We start from the raw sequence: 26,604 nt of genomic DNA, 5'->3' as shown, positions 1-26,604 counted from the left end.
ATAAGGCATAAGTCATTAAATTTATTATACATGCTTGCCTGTATATATATATATATATATATGTGTGTATATTGTGTATATATATATATATATATATATATATATATATATATATAGATAGATAGATAGATAGATAGATAGATATGATAACTTACATTCATTGTTTGTTCCTTATAAATGTGTCTTGTGACTTCATGTTGTAAATTCTCTTATAACCATAATGATCAAAAAACCAAATAGTAACATTTAAAAAAACGTTAGACGAATGTTCCAGAAAAAAAAAACGTTCCATGAATTATGTATAATTAAAATTTTTATGCTAACGTTTTGAGAACATTTTTAAAGACAAGATAACGTTAAACAAGTGTTCTATTAATGTTACTGGAAGAACGTTCATTCATAACCATGATAGAAACTTGTCAGAACATTAGCCAAAGTTCTGAGAACGGTTGCTGTTAGCTGGGATTCTGCCAACTGGACAACCATGTAGTAATTATTTAAAAACTATTTATATGTGTGTCATTCATCTTACTGAAGGTATGTCTGGAGGAGAAGGAGAAGAATGCAAAACTTTCTCATCTGGCTCATGTGATGACTCTGTACAAAACTCGATCTTACACCAGAGACTCGTTCTCCTGGGTCAGCGTGGTCTGTCGCTACCTGCATGAAGCCTTCTCTGACATCACACTCAGCATGGTCACATACATGGCTGAGGTGAGTGTTTCACATTCAATTCCATTTCTTAATTTTAATGGACTCAGGTCGAGCAAAACCACATGTAAATTGCCTGTTCCATGTTTCTGGCCAAAAATGTAACGATACATACACTCTCTGAGCACTTTATTAAGAACACTATACTAATACTAGATAGGGACTCCCTTTGCTGTCAAAACAGTCTCAATTTTTCATGGCATGGACTCCACGAGATGTTGGAAACATTCCTTTGAGATTCTGGTCCATGTTGACATGACTGCATCACACATAATTTCCTGCAGATTTTACAGTCGCAATTTCCTGCTGAATCTCCTGTTCTACCACATCCCAAAGGTGTTCAGTTTGATTCAGATCTGGTGACTGGGAAGGCCACTGAAGAACATTGAACTAATTGTCATGTACATGACCAGTTTGAGACGACTTTTCACACAGTTGGCTGATAATTGATAATTTCTTGAATGAGTAGGTATACGAGAGTTCCTAATAAAGTGTTCAGTGTGTGTATGCAGATGGTTCATAAAGTGGTTATACAGGTGCATCTCAAAAAATTTAAATATCGTGGAAATGTAAATTTTTTCCTGTAATTTAATTCAAAAAGTGGAACTTTCATATATTCTAGATTCATTACACATAAAGTGAAATATTTCAAGCCTTTTGTTGTTTTGTTGTTTATGATTACGGCTTACAGCTAATGGAAATCGAAAGTCCAAAATATTAGAATAAAGAATTTATAATACAGAAATGTCGACCTGAGAAGAGCTCTCATCAGTTAATTAACTCAAAACACCTGCAAAGGTTTCCTGAGCCTTTAATCTCTCATTCTGGTTCAGTACACAACCACAATCATCATTTCATTTGGAAATCAAGGTCCCAGAGTCTGGAGGAAGAGTGGAGAGGCACAGAATCTAAGTTGCTTGAAGTCTAGTGTGAGGTTTCCACAGTCAGTGATTATTTGGTGTGCCATGTCAGCTGCTGGTGTTGGTCCACTGTGTTTTCTCAAGTCGTGAATCAATGCAGCATCTACCAGGAGATTTTAAAGCACTTCATGTTTCCATCTGCTGACAAGCTTTATGGAGATGCTGATTTCCTTTTCCAGCAGGACTTGGTACCTGCCCACAGTGCCAAAACTACTAGTAACTGGTTTGCTGACCATGGGGTTACCGTGCTTGATTGGCCAGCCAACTCACCTAACCTGAACCCCATAGAGAATCTATGAGAGACAACAGACCCAACAACACAGAGAGCAGCCTGGGCTTCCATAACACCTCAGCAGTGCCACAGGCTGATTGCCTCCATGCCACACCACATTGATGCAGTAATTCATGCAAAAGGAGCTCCAACCAAGTGTTGATTGCATAAATTAACATACTTTTCAGAAGGTCGACATTTCTGTATTATAAATTCTTCATTCTAATATTTTGAGATTTGAGATACTGGATTTTTGATTTCCGTAAGCTGTAAGCCGTAATCCCCAAGATTAAAACAAAAAAGGCTTGAAATATTTCACTTTATTTGTAGTGAATCTAGAATATATGAAAGTTACACTTTTTTAATTCAATTACAGGAAAAAATGAAGTTTTCCACCATGTTCAATTTTTTTGAGATGCACCTGTATACTGTAATTGATACCACTATGGCCAGAAAATTTGTAGGAGCAAAAGTTCTTGGGTCAGAAAGGGATAGTGATAGTGATAGTGACTGTCAAGTGATAGTGGTGCTCTTCTCTCTCTTGCTTGTAGTTATTGGATAAAGGCTTACCCAGCATGCAACAGCCCCTGTTGCAGATCATCTACAGCCTGCTAAGTCACATGGACCTGGCAGCTATTCAGGTCAAAGCCTTCAATGTGGAGGTGCTCAAAACCATGGAGAAGTTTGTACATGTAGGTTGCATCTTCAGAGTGGGTCAAACAATGTATATATTTTTAAATTTATTTATTACTTCTACATGTAATTTGCATCTTGAGAGTGTATGATACATTGTTTATGGCACAGAATTCTATAACTTTGGAGTATTACAATACAAAACAGCCTCACCATGTTTAAAATTGCATTTACTTATGTAACAGTATGATATACAATGTACCGTGCTTTGCCCCATGAACTTTTGTAGTGTTTTAACATGGAACTGAAATTGGGGATAACTGGGATTATGTAATGATTCCACAAGAAATAGCCCGTAAATATTTAAAAATCTGTAGAATCTATACTCCACACTCCACTGGCTTTTATGGGTGAGTAGCAAGCCATTTGAAATTTGGATGCAACACACTGCCAAAAGGCATGCTGGAGACCCAGCTAGAAAAGGGTTCTCTGGTGTGATGAGACCAAAGCTGATTTTTTTTTGAAATTTTGGCCTAAGTGCAACAATTGACAGAAATCCTACACCAGAGTGGTTCATTACCAAGAAAAAGGTCTTCGATTGTGAAAATCTCTGTTCACTTGTGGTCTCCATCCAATCTGATGGAACAGACAAACAAATGTTTGTTCTTTTGTTTAATTCACTTTTATGTCACAATAAAAATATTATACATTTTGTGTAATTGAAAAAGTAAAAATCCCAATTACTGTAAGACAATTTCAATTGCAGTTTGTAACAATAAAAAAGTTCCAGGTACACATGGTATATATGTAATGTGTGCGTGTGTGCGTGTGTGTGTGTGTGTGTGTGTGTTTCAGACTGTTCACTGGAAAGAGGCCCTGAATGTGCTGAAGCTAGTAGTGTCTCGCTCAGCCAGTTTGTCCCTCCCATCTTATGCTCACGGGGATTTGGCCAACCTGGAGGTGAGCCGCATGATGTGGGATGGTTCATCCAAAGCCCTGCCTGGCAAAACACTGGAGTTCCACTTTGATATTTCTGAGGTAAGAGTAGGATGATTTCACCTGATTGTGAACTGTTGTTTGACGTGCATGTAACTGATCATAAATCCAACCAAAGTCAGTATTCAGTATTCTTTGTGGTTTTACACTATGGACTGTGTGGATATCACAAGACGATTTTGATCTTCACCAGGAACAGTGCACCACTATGTCATTAATGTAGATTCTAGTCAGTTTGCTCCCAAAGAAAAACAAACCTACCCTATAGGGCGTTATGAGCATGTTCTGTACACAGGAAACACTCTATTTCCCAGGGGCACAGTCTCAGGCTCTTATATGGTCTAATGAAAGCAGTAATATCCAGTCCAGATGGAACAAGTGCAGACTGATAAAAGCTTCAGTAATTACACTGTTTTCCCACATGGACTTAGAGTGCTTATCTACACAGAAGCTCAAACTGCTTACACTGTGTATCTCTGGTCAATTTGGGGACATTTTATTTCCACTTAGATAGTAAATGACTTCTTTAGTTCATCTAATAAAGTTCAGTCAATTAATGAAATTATATCAGTCAACTAATGGAATTGTATAATGCCTTTCGTTCACATCAGAACTAAAGACAACCCTTAGAACTTGTTAAAGTTCTATTAAGAAAACCTTTTGTTAAACACACAGAAAACAACCTTGTACATTCGTCATTTCGAATCTTGAATAAGATTCACTAATATTCATTGTTACCAGGAAATGTACCCCAGTACTGTTATGTCTACAGCATCACAAAACCTTAACAGCAGTCTAGTTATATGCTTGTGTGTGTGTTCGTGTGTGCGTGTGCGTGCATACGTGTATGTAGACGCCGGTGATTGGACGTAGGTATGATGAACTGCAAGGTAGAGGAGGTAGAGACGGGAAAGCCCGTGCAATTGCAGTGACCCGTAGCACCTCGTCCACCTCATCTGGCTCAAGCTCTCCTGTCCTGGTGCCTGTCAGCTGGAAAAAGCCACAATCCTCACAGGTGAGACACAGATATTATGTGTCATGCCTCTTCCATGACTTCTGTGAGCATTTCATTTTTACATTTTGCCTCTGATTTAGATCATATATACATTTCAGAAATTATCAAAAGCTTTTTCTTTTAATTTTCAGTATATATTTTAAAAGTTATAATGATGCATATGAAGACATTTTGAGAATTAAAGCCTAAATGTAAGCAAACTCTGTAGGTATTACACTCGTTGTTCTTGATACTTAGTGTGATAGAAGCTACAGTAGCGCAAGGACAATATAAAAAATTATTGCTTTCTCAAAATGATTTAAATGATAAATGATTTCTCAAGCCCTGTTCTGAGATTGGTTTTCAATATATGTGCTATAAATGACAAGTGGAAGCTGTTTTTAGTCAGTACATTAGCTTCCACTCTGGAGCAGACGTATCAAAGCAGTCTCCTTTGTGTTCTCAGAAACGAACACGTGAGAAGCTGGTGAATGTGCTGTCTCTGTGTGGCCAGGAGGTCGGCCTCAGCAAGAACCCATCTGTAAGTGATCACTCCAGCCACTTTACTACACTGCTGTGTATCTGAGCTGTATCATAAGTTGTTAATAAAACGAGCCGTTTAATGCCTCCTATGGCACCACCTGATTTTGACAAATGTTCGTTATTGTTTTTAACATTTGATTGTCCCTATGAAAATAATAGGATATAACCGAGTCAAACATTTTTCTCTGCCAGGTGATCTTCTCCTCGTGTGGCGATCTGGAACTGATGGAACGCCAGCCCAGCCAGGTGTCCTCAGAGGACGGCACGCGAGAGGACACTCTAGATGACACTGCCTCTGAGCAGCAGTTTCGAGTCTTTAGGGACTTTGACTTCCTTGACGTGGAGCTGGAAGATGGAGAGGTAATTACAGCTTAGTGTTGAACTTAATCCGGGTCTTTAATTATAAACAACCATTGTTCTAAATCCTTGTTCATGCATAGATCTAGCAGTTGTTAATGTCAGTTTTTCACAAAACAGATTTTGACATGAGCTCGACAATATTTTTCAGAAAGTTATAGTACAGTTTAATTACCTGGTTTTATTCTTATTATAATTTCTAACAAAACTTGCCCTTTCTGCAGTACCTCTGTTTCTCCTTCTTTTCATTTTCTTTCCCTACTGCTGTATTAACAGTCTTCATTTGATGTCTTCTCTAACATGGTTTGCTTTATCACTGCTCTTTCTTGCTGTATGGATAACATTGTCTCTCTTTTTCTCCTGTGCTGTCCAGGAACTGCAGGTAAGCATGCGTGTGCCAGTGATTGATCTAGAGAATGACAGTGGCCTGTCTGCTGTAGGTGCATAGAAGCACTCTGTGCATGTGTGCATTATAGTCAGGATTGTAGCTGAAAGTTCTTAATAGAAATGACTTTTCACTTGGTTTCTTGTCATCAGTGTTATCAATGCATGTTGCTTGTGTCTTGTGGCCAAGTTATATAAGCATTACAGTCTGAATTTATATAGAGGTCTTAAAAATGACAGGCTCAGCAGTACAATTTCAAAATGAAAATACAACCTGCAAGTGTGCGTGTGTTAAGTTCCTTAGATAAAACAGTGTAAAAAAAACAGTAAAAGGTTGAAAGAAGACTAATTAGGCATCTAGCCTGTAAAATCTTTTCAGCAGTGAATCTTTCAGTACACTCAGGTGGTATATGGTGTGTTGCAGGGTGAGAGCATGGACAACTTTAACTGGGGAGTACGGCGGCGCTCTCTGGACAGCACAGATCTGACGGAGCTACTGGAGGAAAGCCAGCACTCAGACAGCATACCCAGCCTCGGGCCTCTGGATCCCCATCACGACTCAGACGACTCGTCCGAGGAAGAGTCCAACTCCACCAGCCAGAGCTTCTCACACCACTCACAACTCGTATGGCACACAATTCTTGGAAAATTATTATTATTTTTTTTTATTATTTTTTTTAATTATGAAGTATTCTTTTGCTGGTGCACATTTAAACAAAGTAACAGTCTATTATTATATCTCTCACTCCCTTTCAGACAATGAACCTGTCTCCTTCAGAGGACACCAATCATACTGACTCTTTGTCCACCTCCTATGACACATCTGCTGACCCAAATTCTCTGAATGCAACCACACCAGGCATGGGGATGTCTCTTCCAGATGATACCATCATTCCACCTGTGAGTAACATTCTGCCTGTCATCTCTTTTTCAGCCAACTAATTAAAGATCTATGGAAGGAAGGCTCTGAATTATCATTTTGTCCATAAATACCCCTTTCAAAATGCATTTAACTAAAAATCATATATTATAAAGATTATGGACAGATTATTCTATTTTTCAAAGAATAACAAGTTATGTTAAACTATTAAAACTGATTGGTCTTTGTAAAATTAAATGAATTTTGTCTCTCATCAGGTCCTATATGTACTCACATCCTATATGATGGGGTGTTTTTGGGGTGTTTTCAAATACATTTTAGAAATAAGTTACTACAAAGTCATGGATGGGGGGCAATATGACATCCATTGCTAATGCATAAACAGAACATAAAGGTTAAGGGAAAATAAGAAGGCAGGGTTTAATGAGTCCACTTTGTGCATTTGTATGCAGCCACTGCCTGAAGATGAGGTCAGTAATGTACAGGAGGATGACTTGTTGTTTTGTGTGAGCGAACTTCCTCCGGGGTTTGACTGTGGCTCCAGCTTCACTTTGGATATTCCACCAGAACCTGATCGATCAGAGATGGAACTGGACCCAGGCTTCCTGCACAGGTATGCTGATATTAAGCTGCATTGTACAAAACTTTTGTAAAAAGAAAAAAATACAAATAAAATTATTATTAGTTATTATTATTATTAGTAGTAGTATTACTGTGATTATTATTATTATTGTTGTTATTATTATTACTGTTAATAATAATAATAATAATAATAATAATAATAAATGCCCTTGTTGATTTCAGTTGTGACTTCTGAATATTTCAAGTGTCAGGTGTTTAGATACAGAAGGGTAACAAAGGAAAATCCAACATAAGTCTTAGTCTTTGTATGTTGTAAGGCCACCACGAGCCACCAGAGCTGCTTCCGTGCACCTTGGTATACATCGCAGGAACTGTAATGGAGGAATGAACACCATTCTTCCAAAAGATATTCCCTCAACTGGTATTTTGATGAAGGTAGTAGAGCAGGCTAGCTAACACCTCAGTCCAAAATGTCATATAGATCTTCAATTGGACTGAGATCTAATGAATGAGAACGAATTACATAATTTTCATCGAACCACTGAGCTGAGGATGGGGACAGTGTCATCCTGAAACAGACCACTCAATCAGGATAGAAATTCTTCATAGCAGCTCTACTATATACAGGGTTCATACAAGGTGCTTGAAGTACTTGAATTTGGCTTTTTGGTATTTAAGTACTGGAAAACCTTGAAAATAGCCATTTTATATCTAGTGGTCCTTAAAAAGTGCTTGAATTAAAAAAAAATAAATAAATATGAAATCGCTAAATAACTTTAAAGTGTTTATTTTCGACAGAACACGAATACAATCTTTTCACTTAAAATATGACTCCCTGCTGCAGGGAGACATGTTGCTAAAACATTTTAATTTCCCCTATGTTTGGAGATTTTGGGGACACCCTGTATATTGACGTTATGGTGAAAATGAAGCAATGGCTGAATAATGCAAATTTAGTCCAGCATGGCTGCAAAGGCACCATATAAGAATGTATTGGTTTATTATTATTATTATTATTATTATTATTATTATTATTAATTATTAATAATTAATTATTTATTTTTGGAATTTAAAAAGAAGAAATAAAGAATATATTTGAATGACATATCTTGTATGGTCCTTGAAAACAAAAAAAATTGTGCTTGAAAAGTCCTTGAAATTCCTGGAATTTCATTATGAAGCATCTGTCCGAACCCTGTATATAATATCCCTCTCTGTGTGGTTGTGGCTGCTGACTGTCTGATCATGTCCTTCACTGACATTCTCATGACACTGACATTCCCCTAAAGAAGAGTTACTCTTCTGTTGTTTACATATCATACTAATGCATCACGGTCAGTATTATCTGATGTCCATCCCAAAGATCTAAATGCAGATGTCATGTTAGTCACTGCTCCTATAGAAACACAGCTAGCTGAGAAGTATTTGTGGCTAAAGCTCCTGCCATCCATGCCCACAATAATGAGCCCTCTTTCAAAGACATCTTTTTTGCCATCTTGGTCCAATATCAATGTCAACTGGCCTCAGTGTGTTTACACATGCCACAGAGCATCGTAGGATTTTAACTGCTTAATATCATGTAGTACACCTCTCTGGAGTCATCAAGAATCGATATCTTTCTCCACTCATTTATTCAGGTTTTTCCTTTAATATAAACATATGCCTGTATGTTTATTGAGGGTTGATGTTACCTTTAAAGTTAATTATTCCAACCAGGAAACCAGTGACTTTGTAAAATGCTGATTCTAAATGACTATTAAAAGAGAACAGTGTGTGAATAGCCATCTTCCTCTACTGGATGATATATTGTTACACTGTTACAATGTTGTGGGGTTTTTTTATCCTCAGGTCTGAGAATATATTGCAAAATCTGTTCCACTTTGGTTACACATTATACATACACAGAACAGCATGAGGAGTGAGCTTCTTTCCCCTTTTTTACCATAGCTATAGTTATGGAGAGGAGAGGGACGATTTGGACGAGCTGGGTTTTCCTCCACCCCCATCACCCTTCTTTTCCGCCATCTTAGCTGCCTTCCAGCCCACAGTGTGCGATGATGCTGAGGAGGCATGGCGCACACACATCAGTCAGCTGCTGAGTGACTCAGACGGCTCATGTGCTGTGTATACCTTCAGCATCTTTTACGCCCTGTTCCAGGTACTATGACTCCTACTGTTGCTATAGCATATGCTCATACTACAACTCATAACACACACACACACACACACACACACACAACATACAGATGTGAATTAAAGTATATAGACATTTACTATGCTAACCAAAATTATTAGAGTACACATACCTATACCTTTTGGAAGTTTATATATGTTGCATGTATATAGGTATGTCTTTGTGTCAAAAAGACAAAAATTGCACAACAGTGAACTTTTAAAAGTTTGAAGTGATGCAATATCTGCTGTCACCTGTATCAGGGGACGTGTATTAGTATTTTCCTTTTCAGGATAGTGGTTGTCGTGCGATAGGACTAACAAGTGGATGGGTGAAATTTTTTTCTTAACTTATTACACCTACTGTATATGTGAAAAAGAGAGAAAATACTTCTAACATCCTTTGACATTCGAGGTCTGACAAGTTTTCCTTCTTTCAAGTCATTTCAAATATTTTGTTGCAGTAAGTCAAAGCAACTGGACCTGTGTTACAATTTTAACAAAGTTTTCTATCATCATAAACAAGCCAAGTTGTCTTGACTTTTTTCTACTAGAAATTTTTGCACTGGATTCCATGTCTGGTGATCAGTTATTTGGAAGTGAAAATTTTTGTCCTCAGAACATCCAGAACAAGTTTTGCTCCCTAACCAGTGATGCTGCTGGCTACCTTGGAGATGGCTTAAAAGGCATTGGGGCAAAATTCTTGAGGTCATCTCAGATGCTGAGGACATGTTCAGACTGCCCCATGCTTTTTGCGGATGCTGATACTGTGAGTATCATCCTTACAGAATGCGATTGCATGCTTTGTCTGACATCCTATTACTGTGTCCATCATTGTGTAATGATGTGTTTCTCAAAAAGTGATGCTCAGTGTAATTGTGTTTCTCAAAACGTGAAGCATAGTATCTTACTTCTACTTTTCCTCTCATTGTTTGACCTCCTTTGGTTTGTAGATAATGTCCTGTGGGCTTTTGGAGAGTATGAAGTTTAGTGTATTGGAGCTGCAGGAATATCTGGACACTTACAATAGCAGAGAAGATGCAGCTATCACAGTACGTTGAAACTACACACATAACTTCACACCACCAGGTTGTTAAGTACCTTAATAACTGTAAAGCTCTTTGCTTCAGGACCTCTTTGACCTGTGTATGTCTGTCTCCTTCAGTGGCTTCAGAATTGCAAGTCCACGTTTCCCAGGTATCCTGATGATGGAGTGATCACCTGTCAACCTGGAGACACCGAAGAGAAGGTTTGCAGATGCACCTCAGTACACTGCTCCCACTTAGCTCTCAGACCAGTCAAAACTGAACTGAAACGCTCCCAGGAATACTTAGTCAACAATACAGAACAGATAGTGTTTTATTCCACTGATTCATGTGACATTGCATGTATATAATCGCATAACAGTCTAATCTAATCATAATGATCAAACTACCAGAACTAGATGCAATTAAAGTCATCTGTAACATCATGTCCTTGTCCCTGCCACTGTGAAATTAACACTATCTTTGCCAATCATTTCAATTAGTTTTTTTTTATTTTATGTATTACTCTAAAAAAAAAATAATTAAAAAACGAATGAAAGGATGAGAAAATTATCAAATTGGCACGTTACCTTTTGTTATGCCTTCTTCAGTTGCTGCAAAGCCTATAGAAATGTTCAAGGCACTTATTTAGTATTGGCTATGTAAATGAATTACTACAGAATCCTGTAATGGTCACAAATGAATTGGATGTTCTACTCACTCAGTTCCCATGCAAATTAATGTATTAGAATAAAAATCAAGATTTCCTGCAGTACCCTTCCATTCAGTTCAGTTTAATTTGTGTAGTGGTTTTAACAAAGCAGCTTTACAAAAATTCAGATGTAAATTTAGGATCAGAGGTGACAGTGGTGAAGAAAAGCTCCCTGAGATGGCATGAGGAAGAAACCATGAGAAGAACCAGACTCAAAAGGAAACCTATTCTCTTCTGAGTGGCAATGGATAGTGGGATTAGTACTAACAATACTAACATCAGCACTGTGACTGTAAGAACAATATGCAAGCATGATATGGATATAGTTGTAGTCATGTATAGGTTCGCACTTTTTTGTATTTTACATAATCTAACACACACGATTCAGCTCATCAGCTCATTTTCATTTTACATCCTCAAATCTTTGTGAGCTGATTATGGTGGATTATGGCAGGTAAAATAAAAAATATAAGGCGTTCCCTGTACAGGAAGAATGTCGTTGGAAAGAAATCACAAACCATAAGAAGGTCAGAAATTCAGCTGCACTGCATTGTTGAAATCTATGTTTTATATTAAGTTATGCCACAGCCTTCTTTTTACTTTGGTGGAATATGTGTTCTTTCTCTACTTCACCCCCTATATGATTTTATCTTCCGCATGAATACTATAAGCAAGCTCCAAGGTTCAGTCTAATGTTGATTATCCACTAATCACAAGATCATTTTATGCTACCGGGTTGAATCTCACTGTTTGGAGGCTCTTTTAGTAACACCTTGTATTTCTCCTCTCTCAATTTCGTCTTGTCTTCTGACATGCTTTCAATGCAGCAAATGGAAACACTGGCTGTAAGTCCAAAACAAGATGAAGTTCTCTCATTTGCAGTATTAACATTGCCAATCCATGAAAGACTGTGTAGACAAAGTACACTGCCTTTTATTTGTTATATTTTATTCAGAATATATGATCATATTTTGTGTGATATTTCTGTATTTTGTTCCCTTCAGCAACTGGAACTGTGTCAACGTCTGTACAAACTGCACTTTCAGCTCCTGCTCCTTTTTCAGTGCTACTGTAAACTGATCAGTAAAGTCAGTGCTGTCAGCTCTGTGCCAGAGGTACTGTGACCATTTACAAACTATACGGTACTAGCATATAGTGCTGTGAAATAGTATTTCTTCTGTTTTTGTGTGTATCTCATACTAAATTGTTTAAGAAATCAAAGCAAAACAAAATCTAAGATAAAACAAAGGCAACCTGAGTAAACATGAAATACAGTTTTTAAATGATTAAAAACCCAAAACAGAATTTCACAAAAAGAACATACCTGTGGTCTAGCATGGTATGATGATGTGGGGATGCTTTGCTGCTTCAGTGCCTGGGCAACTTGCAATAATTGAGAGAAACATGAATTCTGCTCTCTACCAGAAAAAACTAAAGGAGAGTATCCGGTCTTCAGTCCGTAAATTAAAACTCAAGCGCAACTGGATTATGCAGCAAGACAATGATCCAAAGCATAGGAGTAAGTCCTAGTCCTAGAAGTAAGTGAAAGACTGATCTCCAGCTATGGGAAGTATTTGGTTGCAGTTATTGCCGCTAAAGGTGGCACAACTAGATTTTAGGTTTTAGGGGCAATTAGTTTTTCATGTAGGTGATAGTTGTTGGATAACTTTTTTTGCTTCAATGAAAAATAAATAAATAAATAAAAACTGTATTGTGTGTGTGTACTCAGGTTGCCTTTGTTTTATATTGTATTTCATTTGAAGATCTAAAACTATTAATATGAGATATACACAAAAACAGAAGAAATCAGTATGGGGCAAACACTTTTTCACACTATACACTCAGAAAATGGCCTGGATTAGCAGTGCATCTGTTGAGAAGTAGTGCTGAAAATTCTCAAGTTGTCAATTGTCAAGTGACAATTTACAAGTAGCATTTTGACTTATACCCATAAAGACAGTATATAATTTTGATGCCTTATTTTGTTCTGTCCTGCAGCTGTTGAACATGTCTCGTGAGCTCGGGGAGCTGAAAGCCAGTCTGCGGTTGGCAGCAGGAATAGCGAGTAATCAGGAAGGCCAGCAACAACCCAGAATTCAACCCAGCTTCACCACCTCAGAGGCAGCAGTGCAGGCTGTGCTTGAGTGCCTGAAGAACAGACAGTATACTACAGCCATCTGCCACATCCGCCAGTGCAGGTCACACACACGCACACACAAACAACACCTAAATTTATCCCTAACCCGAGCAGTCAAAAGGAAACATACGGTTTTAAATAATAGCTGCAGGTTTTTAGAAAAAGGTTGTTTTCCTAGTAGGGACCAACTAAATATCTCCACAGTGTCAAAGCTGTCAGATATTCCTATCATTGTGGGGGGCTTCCCTTGCCACCCTCGCTTGCTCATTAGGGATCTAAATCTATATCTGGATTTCTAAAAAGCTACTTTGTGACAGTGTCCACTGCTAAAAGTGCTATTTAACAAAATATTCAATTGAAAACAAACACACACACACACACACACACACACAAGATTATTTAAAATGGAGACATCCAGAAATGTCTAGTAGCAGTCAGTTCAGAACAGAGTAAGTTTCTTGGCAACGTATCTGCAAAATTACAGAACTCCAGACTCACTACTAATAGACATTGAAAATAACATGCATGATTAAAAACCATGTCGTGGGGTGAGTTTACCCGAGACACTGTTGCAGACACTGTTGCCCATGCAGAATAAGGTTTGTGATCCATTCGTTTTCATATTTGTAGAGTTGAGTTGTTACTTATGGCAATGTGAACCAAATAATATGTAACTTTAGCCACAAGTGAGAGACTAAGTTAGGTAATTAAAGTGATCCACTCAGACACATCTTCAAGCACCAGCATATTAAATAAATGTGTATGTGCCTGTAGATCTCCATTAACCAAAGATCAAAAATATAACTTTGTATAATAATTTTTATAATCCAGTATTTGCATATTTAATTCAGGATTACAGTAAATTAATATATTGTCCTTTTTCCTTCCTTTTTACAGACAGCTTTGGCCATGTGACATCTTTGGCAGCAGTTCAGAGGATGAAGTTCAGACCCTGCTGAACATCTACTTCCGTCACCAGTCTCTGGGCCAGACAGGAATATTTGCCCTAGTGGGCTCTGAGCAGGATGTGGGGCGGATCAGCACCGAGCTGATGGAGCTCAGCAGTGAGATTCGGGATATGATCCAGCGCGCTCAGGACTCCCGGCTCATCTCATCGTGCCTCCCGGACTCCAGCGCTTCAGCGGTGAGTCTCTGACAGGAAGTGTGCAGCACCCCAAAGCAGCGCTGGATCCCTCCATAGACACTCAGCACCTCCTCTACACTCATTCACTACTGCCCCCACCTGATCCAGACCATATCCACTGCGCTGTCTGGGAGTGCTGCAGCCCTCTCACGGCTCTGTCCTACAAACTTGCACACTACTTAGGAAAAATCAGAGAATTGCCCTTGATTGCATTGAATAGGAAGAAGGGGGTCCTGAGAGTGAGCTTGTCCTCAGGCTCTCAAATGTGCAGTAATTCTGGAGAAACAGAACTGCTACTGTGCGATGCTTCAGATTAAGTCATGCTGTCACATTTTTATATGTTTATGTAATTGCACTATGTTGAGCTTTCAACATCAAACATCACAAAGGAAGACTAGGTTGTTTTTGCTACTGAGTACAATGCTGCGTTTTTTTTCTATATCTATACATATATATGTGTGTGTATATTTATATATATATAAGGAATGGCAAAGCTGATTGGAACTTGTACTAAATGTGTCTGCACTGTCTTTGGGAAATGTGCAATGAAGGATAAACTGAACTGGATGCCTTTCTACTGATACTGCTCAAGAATGTTCTGTGAATTAGACACACTAGAGAGTGCTTTCTTTTTGTAACTGTATTTATTAGCCTGTTCATCACTATTTAACACTGAAATTAACATTTACATGTACACACACACACACAGGCATGCTGACATTTAGCTGCCATACTAAACAAAGCCAGTAAGCTGGTAAATATCAATGTATCCAAGTGTTGGTTAATGTTAGTGACACTATTAGGCCCTTTACTTTTTGAAATGTGTCGCTTCCTACTGTATACAGACTTGCCTCTTGCTCACTTGTATTGTCAAGATATACCAACATGCATTTTTATCTGAATTGTTCTAAAATGTGTCATTCAAAACTGCCAAGCATGGATTGTTGTATTTATGATTTATTAAAACTATTTAAATTAACTTTTAAAAAAAAAAACACAAACAAACAACAACAACATCGTTTGTACAAAGTCCAAAATGGAGCTCTTCTCATGCGGGTCAGTTTTGTGTTCAGAAATGTGCATGCCAGCAGAGATTGTACATTGTTTTCCTTAGGGGAAAAAGTCTTAGATTAGGGGTTTTACACTGTGTATATAATTACTTTTACAGCTTTTGTGAAGTAATATTGTTTAGTGCTGTCAAGTGTCATGTAAAAATAAAGGCTTAGCAGGTTATTAATTTGTCACCTGTATCATATCACTACCTTTCTCTCACAAAACATTACCAATATTTCATTTCAATAAATGTGTAGGTCTCAATCTTAAAGTGAGGTAAGTGCAAAATAAATACAGTGCTGTGAAAATTTGATTTCTTCTGTTTCTGTGTATATCTCATGCAAATAGTTTTACATGTTCAAACGAAATGCAACATAAAACAAAGTCAACCTGAGTAAACACATGATACAGTTTTTATTTATTTATTTGTTTATTTAATTTGAAGCAAATAAGTTATCCAACACCTATTACCAATGTGAAAAAGTAATTGCCCCCTAAAACTTAAAATCTGTTTGTGCCATCTTTAGCAGCAATAACTGTAACCAAACGCTTCTGTAACCAGAGATCAGTCTTTCACTTACTTCTAGGACTAGGATTTACTCCTATTCTTTGGATCATTGTCTTGCTGCATAATCCAGTTGCGCTTGAGTTTCAACTTATGGACTGAAAACCAGACATTCTCCTTTAGGATTTTAAGGTAGAGAGCAGAATTCCTGTTTTCCTCAATTACTGCAAGTTGCCCAGAACCTGAAGCAGCAATGCATCCACACACCATCACACTCCCACCATCATGCTTGATCATAGCTATGATGTTCTTTTTGTGGAATTCAGTGTTTGGTTTACACCAGATGAAACGGGACCCCTGTCTTCCAAACAGTTCCACTTTTGACTCCTTAATTCACAGAACATTCTCCCAAAGATTTGAGGATCATCAAGTTGTTCTTCTGGGTTTGCAGTGAATTTTGCCTCACCACTCTTCCATGGATGCCATTTTTGCCCAGTGTCTTTCTGATAGTGGAGTCATGAACAGTGACCTTTACTGATGCAGGAGAGACCTGTAGGTTCTTAGATGTTGTCCTTGGCTCTTTTGTGACTTGCTGGATGAGACGTTGCTGAGCGCTTGCAGGAATTTTGGAAGGTCGGCGACTTCTGGGAAGGTTCACCACTGTGCCGAGTTTTTCCATTTGGAGATAATGGTGGTCCTTTGGAGTCACAGGGCCTTTGAAATAGCATTGTAACCCTTCAGAGACTGATGTATTTCAATCACCTTCTTCCTAATCATTTCTAGAATTTCTTTCAGTTTTGGCATAGTGTGTTACTGGGTAAGACCTTTTAACCAACTTCATGCAGTTGAAAAAGTTCTGTTTAAGTGCTGATTTGAATGAACAGGGTTTGCAGTAATCAGGCCTGGCTGCGTTTAGTCCAGCTGAACCCCATTATGAATGCAGTTTCGTAGATTTGGGGAATTAGTAACTACAGGGTCAAATACATTTTCACACAGGTATTGGGTAACTTTTTTTTTTTTTTGCTTCAATAAATAACTATCATTTAAAAACTGTATTTTGTGTTTACGCATGTTGCCTTTGTTTTATCTTAGATTTTGTTTTAATTCCTTAAACAATTTAGTATGAGATGTACAGAAAACCAGAAGAAATCAGGATAGTGGCAAATACTTTTTCATAGCACTGTAAGTGCGTACATATATTTAGTCTCAATTTACCTGTCACAGTCACATGTTTTTTTTAAGTCTCTGACATTTACAAATATGTTTCAAAATTAAATGCAACATAACCAATACAGTCCATGCTATATTCAACAGTAAGACTAGTGTTAGCAGCAGGCTTTTAGTAGTCAATCAGCATGACCATACATAGAGCAGCACTAACCACCAGAAATCATCAATTGCTTGAATATTTCATGTAGGAAAATTACTGACATTAGAAAGTTGTCTACAAATATACAGTATATGATATTCCGAATTCAAAGTCAGATGAAGTGCAGATTCATAAGCACAGGCTCTGATGTTACATATTTCAGATCCTCAGAGCCTCACATTCTCTGGTTGGCCCTTTTTTAATGATACATAAAAAAAGAGGGCAACTAGGGAGAATAACATTTTTTAAACTGTCTGAAGTAACCAGCCAATCCAAAAATGCACACACATACAGTACCTGATTTTATATCATTGGTTGCAGAAACATCCTGATTATCAGTACTTTTTCCTGGGGCTTCAGGGGGCAAACACAACCATATATCCCAAATATTGTGTTTCTGAGAGTCCCAAGTGACATTTCTTCAAATTGGCTGTAAGCAAAGCCCTTTACACATCTTCAGTTCATTAAAGTCTCTCCAGTACCCCCCAGAGGTTGACCAGATGTAGTGCTCAGCTCTCAAAGTGAAAGTTGATGTCATCCAGTTATGCCTGCAGAATCATGCCTGAGGTGTTGGAAGGTGCAGGGGCTCTTCGGAGCCTGAATGTATAGTACAGTCAACATACTGTACAGTGTGGCCAGTGTTTGGCAACCTCCAGAGCAAATAAGAAACAAAACAAAGCTCAGAGAGTATATATGCTTGTATTCTCAGAGTTAGCAGATTTGATATCTTTGGCCATTCATGTGACAAATATGAACTCACTGGCATTATTTGGCCAAAGCATACACAAACTATTTTTTTGTCTGCCAATTCCCAGCCACCGCTCCCCTACCCAGTTACCAACTAGGGAAGGTGAACACATGCTTCCTCTGAATCACGCACTGCTAACCAATTGCATCTTTTCAAACTGCTGCTGCAACCAGGAACCTTGGGGTGACTTTTGATGACAACTTGACCTTCACAGACCAAATTTCAACAACTGCATGTTCCTGTAGGGTCATTCTGTATAACATCAAGAAAATCACACCCGATCTCACCAAACAGGCTACACAGGTACTAGTCCAGTCTCTTCTCAATATATTAATCTTCTCATTCTCAGTTTGTGCACGTTTGAACAATTAAATATATAATCTGTTGCTCCTAGGTTCTGCGTAGAACCCTACACAGTTTCATATCAGAAATGGTTCCAAACTACAAGCCTTTTAGGGAGTTAAGAACACACAACTAATCTAAGGCTCCTTTGAGAACATTTTAGAGGACCTTTCATTATTCACCACAGAATAATGACTTGTGATTTCATGACCTTTAAATTGAAATACATGCATTGAAGTACATACATTGTCAAAAAGGTAGGCATATACTCGAACCTAACCTCAAAAACTCAAACTAAATATTGGCGTCTAGACTGCCTGCCACAGATGGCTGATACATCAGGAATTGTACCCAGTTCAAACCAAACAATAGGACAAACACTTTTCTGTTGCACTCGTGGTGTATGGCTGTTTGAATTCAATTCAATTTTATTTGTATAGCGCTTTTTACAATAGACATTGTCTCAAAGCAGCTTTACAGAAATATCAACACGGTATACAGATATTAAAGGTGAGAATTTATCCCAACTGAGCAAGCCACTGAGTGCCGACAGTGGCAAGGAAAAACTCCCTAAGATGTTTTAAGAGGAAGAAACCTTGAGAGGAACCAGACTCAGAAGGGAACCCATCCTCATCTGGATAACAGATAATGTGAAAAAGTTCATTATTGACTATGAATTCTGTATGGCCATAGAAGCAGCCATAACAGTGGGGCTCTATAAGCAAAAGCTCTTCCCCCTGCTGTAGCTTCTAGGTACCATCAAATACCCTGCATCTTTTGATCCAAGTAGGTGTGGTAGATCATAGAAAACCAAAAGGTCAATTATATACTATGGTGTGAGACCGTTTAGTGCTTTATGAGTTAATAAAAGTATTTTATTATCAATGCGAGATTTAACTGGGAGCCAATGCAGTGTGGATAAGATTGCAGTGATGTGGTCGTATCTTCAATGTTTGCTAAAACAGAAGACCCAGGATTTGACACCAAAAACACTCGTGCACCGTAGCCTAGTGACATTTGGAATAATAGTTAAAATATTCTCAGGGGACAGAATGGAAGACAAATCCAGACAAACTTGTGCCCAACATAAACTACATGCCCTTCTACACTATAGTGTTGAGTTTCAACATCTTGTTTGGGTTTATAGAATGTCTGCAAACGTTTAAGATTGAGAGAAGACATGATAATGCTGCAGTACCTTTTATTGAGCTTAATATATACACTACAAAAATTAGTTCATCGGCATCAATATAAAAGATTGGTTAGACAGTCAGACAATGTATTTGAAGCTGTAAGTGGTGTCGCAGGACAGCCTCTTGCCCTTGCAGCGGCCACACAAGTCCTGGCGGTGAGGACGACGAATGTCAATGTGCCTCTGCTTCCGCTCACAGCAGCAGCGTGTCCGTGCACATACCTGAGCACAAAATAAAATGTGACCAATAGGAAAGCTGCTAGTGTGCTTGTGCTGATAGCATCATTGGAATTTTAAGATACAGGAACTAACAAAAAAGCAGCCACAGTAGATACATTGAGCTATATGTTGAGCAGGGGATTCAGCATTACCTTTTCCTCCTGCTATAATTTTAAGCATATAATCAAAGGAAAGCTTATTAAAAACAGGTGGTACCCAACCTGACACTGAATTGATTCCACTCTGTATGGGTTTAGTCCAGCCTGGCACTTTCTGCAGTGCTGCTTGAAGTAAACCTGGTAGAACATGGTGTTACATGGTTATCCATTTTACAAAAGTGAGAAGTTACTGTAAGGCCAGAAACAGACTCCATGCCAACATGCAAAAACTTCATGCTCGGCAAGACTGGAGTCACACCCAGCTGCATTTCAAAAATGTATCAAGGGTAGTCGTTATGTAAGGCATGCTGCACTGTGAGTGTTAGAGTACAGAATTCTTTTCTCCCTGTGCACTGTGGTATGTAGCAGCATTCCTTCATGTGCTGCCGCACTGGTTCCCAAATGTTGTCCTGGAGTATCCCCTGCTTCAATTTAACAGCCAATTAAACAGCCATTCCCCAGTTGAAGTGGGTGTGTTAGAAGGAAACCCAGGACCAGAATGAGGAAACTGTTTATTCAGGACTGGCGATGAGGAAGTTAGTTGTAGTTCACAGCTGTTACACTGCAACAGGTTCTGCCCATTTATCTATGCATTTAAAAAAATGAAAAATAAAGGGGGGGGGGGGGGGGCAAGGACTTCAAGCACTACTGATTCAATAATGACATGTTCTATTGTGATCTAGCAATGCAGTTAGGTGTTTTTTTAAATTAAGTGTGATGTAACACCAAAGTTCAGTATCCCGTGGGCTACATGGTAAAGTTACACATGCTGGTCATGTATAAACAGAGATTATATAAAATGGAATACTAGTTTATAAATAAGCCCACACTAATTTACCTTTAAATCTCAGTTAGAGCCCCACATGACAAGTGTGGGCAAAATGCCAATTGGGCAAAGAAAACTTGACAGCATACAAGTACCCTTTTCCCATAACTTCAAACATGAAGTGTACAGAACAGGTTGTACAGAGTGGACAACGTGGTATTGGACATCAAGTGAACCAAAAATGCAGTGTCCTTTGCAACATGCTTTTGCATGCATGTGCTCCGAGTAGTGATGCCACAAGTGATCCTACTGGTGAGACATGACTTCTCTCCCCGTCCCATCCCTCCTCTGAGAGCGGTTTATAATCGTTAGTCATCTGAAATATCCAAGCCTATGTATACCGAGGCTTCACACTTGCTAAACCCTGGTCGAGTGTTGGCAATTGAAATGCAGTACGTTTCCGATCTAGTGACCAACTAGCATGTTCGGCTACCTTGCAAGTTCCAGAGATGCACCAGACGTACGCGCTCTCCCAGCGGATATTGCACTTGCTGCAGTGGTAGTAGCCATATTTCTGCTCCAGAAACTATAGAGGACAAAAAAAAAAAAAAAAAAAAAGAAAACCACACATTAGAGTACTCAAAGCATTTTAGAGTGAATTAAAACCAAAACATTTCAGCCAACCTGGAAGTTAAACCTTGTAGGCGCGTGACTGTGGAAAGCAGTGCACTGACGCTCTTTCCCCCAGGTATCTTCAGCCTCGGTCTCGCGCGTCTCCACTTCCGCTGCGCAGTTTTCCTCCTCAGATCTGGCCAGCTTTGCATCCTTGTCCAGTTCATCTGCGCGGGCTGGCACTGAGAAAAACCTGCGATCAAACACCGGCGAGTAAATCGCAACGGGGCGGGAGAAGCGCACATTGTTCACCGGGGTGCTGGGAAGGGTGTTCCTCAGCGGACTGCTGCTTTTCGGGGAGTCCCACTTGTCCTCGCGATAAAACAGCGTTTTGGGTCCGAGAGAGCACTGCACTGTAGCGTTCACTTTCGGGTTCACCTGAACCCCGAACTCTTTGGTGTTGGCCTTGCGCAGGCGAGGAGTTAAATTCGGGTTCACCTGAGACAAGATAGCTTTCAACTGAGCACGCTTGTATATTTCAAAATAGTCAGGAATCTCGGGCATGACACCATAATTGCCCTTTTTGTTCCAGCTCTGGGGTTTGAATTTGGGGTTCCCATTATATAAAGGAAAATAGCCAGGATAGCCGCCAAAGTTATATGTAGAAAAGGTTAAGGCTTCCATCGCGATATATGTATGTCTAGCGTGGCCCCAGCATGCTTATTTATTGCTTGTCTCAGTGTGAAAGTGCACACTGAATTGGCCTGTGACACTGATGAGCTGATGAGGAGATTGGTAGCAGGTGTGAGGCGCGTAATGAGCCAGAGTAATAACATGGGCTCAATTCCAAATGTCTCCCCGTTGAATTTATAGTGCACTTCATGGGGTATATAAGCCAACGTTTTATCTTCAGCCATTTGTTTTTAACTTTGTTTTGTGCTGGGACAGGAATGATTACAGAGGGGATAAAATTGAGGAATCAATATTGAGACACCTGGCTATTCAGTGCGTCCTATAGCCTTTTCAGTCTTCTGTATCAAAAGCGTGTCAGAGAAAAGATACATTTCCGTTTTAAATCTCTGAACAGTTCAAGCAAGCACAGAGTAGTGGATGCTCTTTTTGTACTGTAAGTCTTTTAAAATTGGAGTGATATGTTTACATCACGTGCGGAAAAGAATATGATTAAAACTGAGAAAGTGAACTTTTGTATCAAATCAAAGAAGGGAATCTCACATTTATTATGTTTTTGTATGTAATGAGCATAATTATTGAGGAATGTTTCTAACTATTAAATTAATTAATTAATTAATATGTGTAATGTAACAGTATATTATTATTAGCATAATGTAATGTTGCACAAAATATATATTTCATTATTTATTATGTGGGGGCACAGTGGCCTGGTGGTTAGCACATTTGCCTCACACCTCCAGGGTTGAGGGTTCAATTCCTGCCTCTGCCCTGTATGCACAGGAATCATGCTTAGGGGTTTCCTCTGGGTACTCTGGTTTCCTTCCCCAGTCCAAAGACATGCATTGTAGGCTGATTGGCATTTCTAAATGGTCTGGTGTGTGCGATTGTGCCCTGCAATGGGTTGGCACCCCATCCAGGGTGTCCCCCACCCTGTGCCCCAAGTCCCCTGGGATAGGCTTCAGGCTCCTCAAGACCCTGTGTAGGATAAGCGGTACAGAAAAAGGATGGATGTAATGTTGCACAAAATATGTATTACATTATTTATTATGCAACATGAAATAGTCTTTGAAATTAAAGCTGTCACTATTACCAGTCAAACACAGAAAGCTTAGTGATTGGCTGATTGGTTAAGTATTTATGAGCATGTTGCAGTCCACAACAAAGAAGCTGACTTGACTGATTGGATTGCCAAAGTAAGGCAGTCATTGTCATGGACACAGTCATGGACATACCATCCTTGTGCTCCTTGGTAGAGCAGCAAGAGGGTGACTCAGACCTTGAACTATCAGGAGAGCTCCTCTGAAAGGTGTGAGCCAAAAGTGTGATCCTTCTGCCATAAAGTTTGCAATTAGCTGAGCTATGTCTGATGTCAAGCCTTCAGTATACTTAGAGAGAGCACTTCTTGTACTTTTTGTTCTGAGTGTGTGACAATGTCATGCCTGAAAGTTTAGCAGTTAGCCATCTGTCTGGCTAACAGGATTCCAGAATACATTTGGATGCATTTTAATGTAGACCAGCTGCCAAGGAATGCTTCCATATTTAAATATGGATATATTGTTTATATAGCCATGAAACCTACACAGGTAACATAATTTGGTCCCAAATGTAATTTCAAATGCCTCCCCTCACTACACTGTTGTTACATACATGAAGTGTACACAGATAACACATGTTGGTTCCAAATGTAGATTCTAAACACAAATGCATGTTTGGGTTACCAGAAATATAGTTACAGCAGTCCAAGAGACAATGCTGAATCCAAGTATGCTCTCAGGTGGTAATTGTTCCACAAATGGTGTGCACTAGCCTTCCTACAGAAACTGCTAGACAATTTAAGACCCCCATATACGTTGAAATTGTATGCGATGACCATTGCAGTGCATCACAGCACCGTGGATGGTGCTTCACTGGGAGCTCAAAAACTTGTGGCAGTTTTTCTGAAGGGAGCAATGTGCCTTTATATGTCACACTCCCCCAGGAACTCGGTGTGGGATCTCACCCTCGTACTAGAGTCCTTTAAGAGCCTCCCTTTATGAACCCATATATGCATGCACGCTTCCAAAAAAAAAAAAAAGTTGGTAGGCACAAATAGTATAACAACCCAGATGCGAGAGTTTTATAATGTTTAAAGAACACTTTAGCTTTTTAGTGAAAACACTATAATATTCAGTTAATTATAATCAGCTGATGTGACTTTTCATGCTTTGCATAATCTTATGGATACAGCTTTCAAAATATATGCCTTAAAATATAACCTTAAGATCTAGCAGGTTGGCATTTACACCATGGTAGGTCTGAATCTTACCTCATCCTAGACAGGCAATGGAACAGTTATAAAACATGATTTTCTGTGATGCTTTCATTAACACAGGCAAACAGTAAATGTAGCAGTAAAGATGTTATCTGTTTTATAGCCAACCAATATCCAATAGCCAAATTAAATCCTTTGACTTTCCTATATTGTCAAACATGCATTTATTTTAGTGCTTTAATATTTCTAAGAAATACTATATTGAAAAAAATACTCTTTTTCCACCAACCGAGCAAGTGTATTGAGCAAGTGGATTCACAAATAAAGGTTTTCAGCCAATTTCTAATTTTCATGTGCGCCTAAACAAACATACACTGCACATACAATCAGTTGTGCAAGTCATCTGAGCCATGTTGTGATGTGATATAATATGATATATATGATGTATATATATATATATACAGTGGGGGAAATAAGTATTGAATGTGTCGACATTTTTTCAGTAAATATATTTTCAATGAGGCTATTCACATGAACTTTTCTCCAGACATCAGTATTAACTCAAACCTAAGGAAACTCTCAATTGGTTCCAGAGAAAAAAAATTAAGGCATTCGAATGGCCCAGTCAATCACCTGACTTGAATCCAATTGAACAAGATTTAAAGACATTGTCTAGAAGAATGGGCCAAAATCACAGTTCAATACTGTGGCCAATTAATTTCTTCATACAGGAAGCGTCTTGAAGTTATCATTACAAACAAAGGCTTTTCCACTAAGTATTAAATAAATTTCAGTTAGTGTGTTCAATACTTTGTTCCTGTGTCATTCCTCTTTATTACACATAACTTAATTTATGGACTTTGGATTTCTTTATATGTGTGGATTTCTTGAGTTAATACCAAAGTCTATATACCCATATGTGGGTCTTCCCCAAACTGCCATAAAATTAAAGTTTGAAGCACACAATTGTATAGGATGTCTTTGTATGTTGTAGCTTTAAGATTTCCCTTCATTGTAACTAAGAACTCGAGTGGCCTTCACAGAGCCCTGACCTCGACCCCACTGAACACCTTTACGATGAACTGGAACACTGAATACACCCCAGGCCGAACATCAGTGCCCAACCTTACTAATGGACACCCTAATGCTGTATTCAAGGAGAAGTTGCAACTTGTAATTCCCCACCAACAACCGGTAAAAAAAACACTGAATACTTTGACATCAAATCTACATGAGTGCACACACTTTCAACAGTATAAAATCCCCCTTCTCTACTTTTAAATTATTCAGTAGCAGTATTGGCTTTAGATCAGTACTGGGATAAATCTGTACAGACACAGTACTTGGATAAATCTATAACACTGATCATATGAATCGCTGTTTTGAGAAGGTACTCATCAGCTATCACTAACGTTAGCCGGCTAGTTTGTTGCAAAGCTACTCACTATAATCTGCTGTTGTTGCTGCTGTTGTTGTTACTGCAATTTCAGCATAAAATATTCACTACAGTAGAAGAGAACCAATCCCACTCAGGTCTGTAACTAAAAGTGTGGTAAAAAGGTAGCTTTTAAGATCTTTAACTGCTTTAGCTTTGTATGTAAATTTAAATGTGGTTACAGAGCATGTCAGTATAGTGAAGCCAAAGGAGCCCTTCTGCGTGCGCACAGTGATGCTAAAGACTTCTGCCCATACTTCAGTAACAGGATGGCTGGCCTTTCATGCTTAGCATCTTAGGATCATGAGCCATGACATAGGTAGCTAACTTATACAGTCCCTTCTGCAACTATTGGAACAGCAAGACCAATTCTTTTTTCTTTTTCTTTTTCTTTTTTTTTTTGCTGTAGACTAAAGGCATTAGGGTTTGAGAAAAAAAACAACAACATGAGAAGAGAGTTTAGAATTTCAGCTTTAATTTTCTGGTATTTCTATGTAGATGTGTTAAATGACAAAACATGGCACATTTTGTATCAGACCACCCACTTTGTAGGCAAGCAAAAATATTGGAACATGTGACTGACAGGTGTTTCTTGTTACCCAGGTGTGTCCTGTTAGATTGACTGTTTAAACAATAAATAGCTTTGAACATCTACTCTTGGTTTTAGCCTTCAGTTTCACCTGTGAAGATTGCATTTGATGTCAAAAAGGCTAAGCCATCGTGAAGATCAGAGCGCTGTCTATAGAAGAAATGCAAGCCATTTTGAAGCTGAGAAAAGAGGGTAAATCAATCAGAGGAAT

At 38.7% G+C, this 26,604-nt stretch overlaps 2 protein-coding genes across 8 annotated transcripts in view; one reads left to right on the top strand and one right to left on the bottom strand.

Annotated features, from left to right (window-relative positions):
• The window catches only part of fryb (furry homolog b (Drosophila)), an 87,991-nt gene extending 72,164 nt beyond the window's left edge, over positions 1 to 15,827 (top strand). For all 7 annotated transcript variants that reach the window (XM_053644952.1, XM_053644949.1, XM_053644947.1 and 4 more), the window contains exons 46-61: positions 538 to 714; positions 2,454 to 2,594; positions 3,391 to 3,573; positions 4,385 to 4,546; positions 4,992 to 5,066; positions 5,261 to 5,428; positions 6,234 to 6,434; positions 6,566 to 6,709; positions 7,142 to 7,302; positions 9,219 to 9,429; positions 10,063 to 10,212; positions 10,397 to 10,495; positions 10,609 to 10,692; positions 12,185 to 12,295; positions 13,179 to 13,378; positions 14,215 to 15,827. In XM_053644952.1, coding sequence (XP_053500927.1) covers positions 538 to 714; positions 2,454 to 2,594; positions 3,391 to 3,573; positions 4,385 to 4,546; positions 4,992 to 5,066; positions 5,261 to 5,428; positions 6,234 to 6,434; positions 6,566 to 6,709; positions 7,142 to 7,302; positions 9,219 to 9,429; positions 10,063 to 10,212; positions 10,397 to 10,495; positions 10,609 to 10,692; positions 12,185 to 12,295; positions 13,179 to 13,378; positions 14,215 to 14,473 — 2,526 coding nt within the window. In that variant the 3' untranslated portion in view covers positions 14,474 to 15,827. The remainder of the gene's footprint in view (positions 1 to 537; positions 715 to 2,453; positions 2,595 to 3,390; positions 3,574 to 4,384; positions 4,547 to 4,991; positions 5,067 to 5,260; positions 5,429 to 6,233; positions 6,435 to 6,565; positions 6,710 to 7,141; positions 7,303 to 9,218; positions 9,430 to 10,062; positions 10,213 to 10,396; positions 10,496 to 10,608; positions 10,693 to 12,184; positions 12,296 to 13,178; positions 13,379 to 14,214) is intronic.
• Positions 15,828 to 19,711: 3,884 nt separating this feature from the next.
• zar1l (zygote arrest 1-like) lies at positions 19,712 to 22,167 on the bottom strand. The gene is made up of 4 exons (XM_053645433.1): positions 21,498 to 22,167; positions 21,307 to 21,399; positions 20,111 to 20,185; positions 19,712 to 19,892 (listed from the first exon to the last, which is right to left on the bottom strand). The coding sequence occupies exons 1-4, from the start codon at positions 22,107 to 22,109 to the stop codon at positions 19,749 to 19,751; spliced, it is 924 nt and encodes a 307-aa protein (XP_053501408.1). The 5' UTR covers positions 22,110 to 22,167; the 3' UTR covers positions 19,712 to 19,748.
• Between the last annotated feature and the right edge of the window lie 4,437 nt (positions 22,168 to 26,604).

The sequence above is a fragment of the Ictalurus furcatus genome, chromosome 16 (genome assembly GCF_023375685.1).
Source record: "Ictalurus furcatus strain D&B chromosome 16, Billie_1.0, whole genome shotgun sequence".
NCBI lineage: Eukaryota > Metazoa > Chordata > Actinopteri > Siluriformes > Ictaluridae > Ictalurus > Ictalurus furcatus.
This window is presented reverse-complemented; position numbering and strand designations above follow the sequence as displayed.

What these genes read in the sequence shown, in the direction of transcription:
- zar1l (XM_053645433.1), bottom strand. Translation starts at nt 22,109, where the DNA reads ATGGAAGCCTTAACCTTTTCTACATATAACTTTGGCGGCTATCCTGGC. An exon ending in CTACAAGGTTTAACTTCCAG is followed by an intron (nt 21,400 to 21,497) that starts GTTGGCTGAAAT and finishes TGTCCTCTATAG; the next exon opens with TTTCTGGAGCAGAAATATGG. An exon ending in GCATCTCTGGAACTTGCAAG is followed by an intron (nt 20,186 to 21,306) that starts GTAGCCGAACAT and finishes ATGTTCTACCAG; the next exon opens with GTTTACTTCAAGCAGCACTG.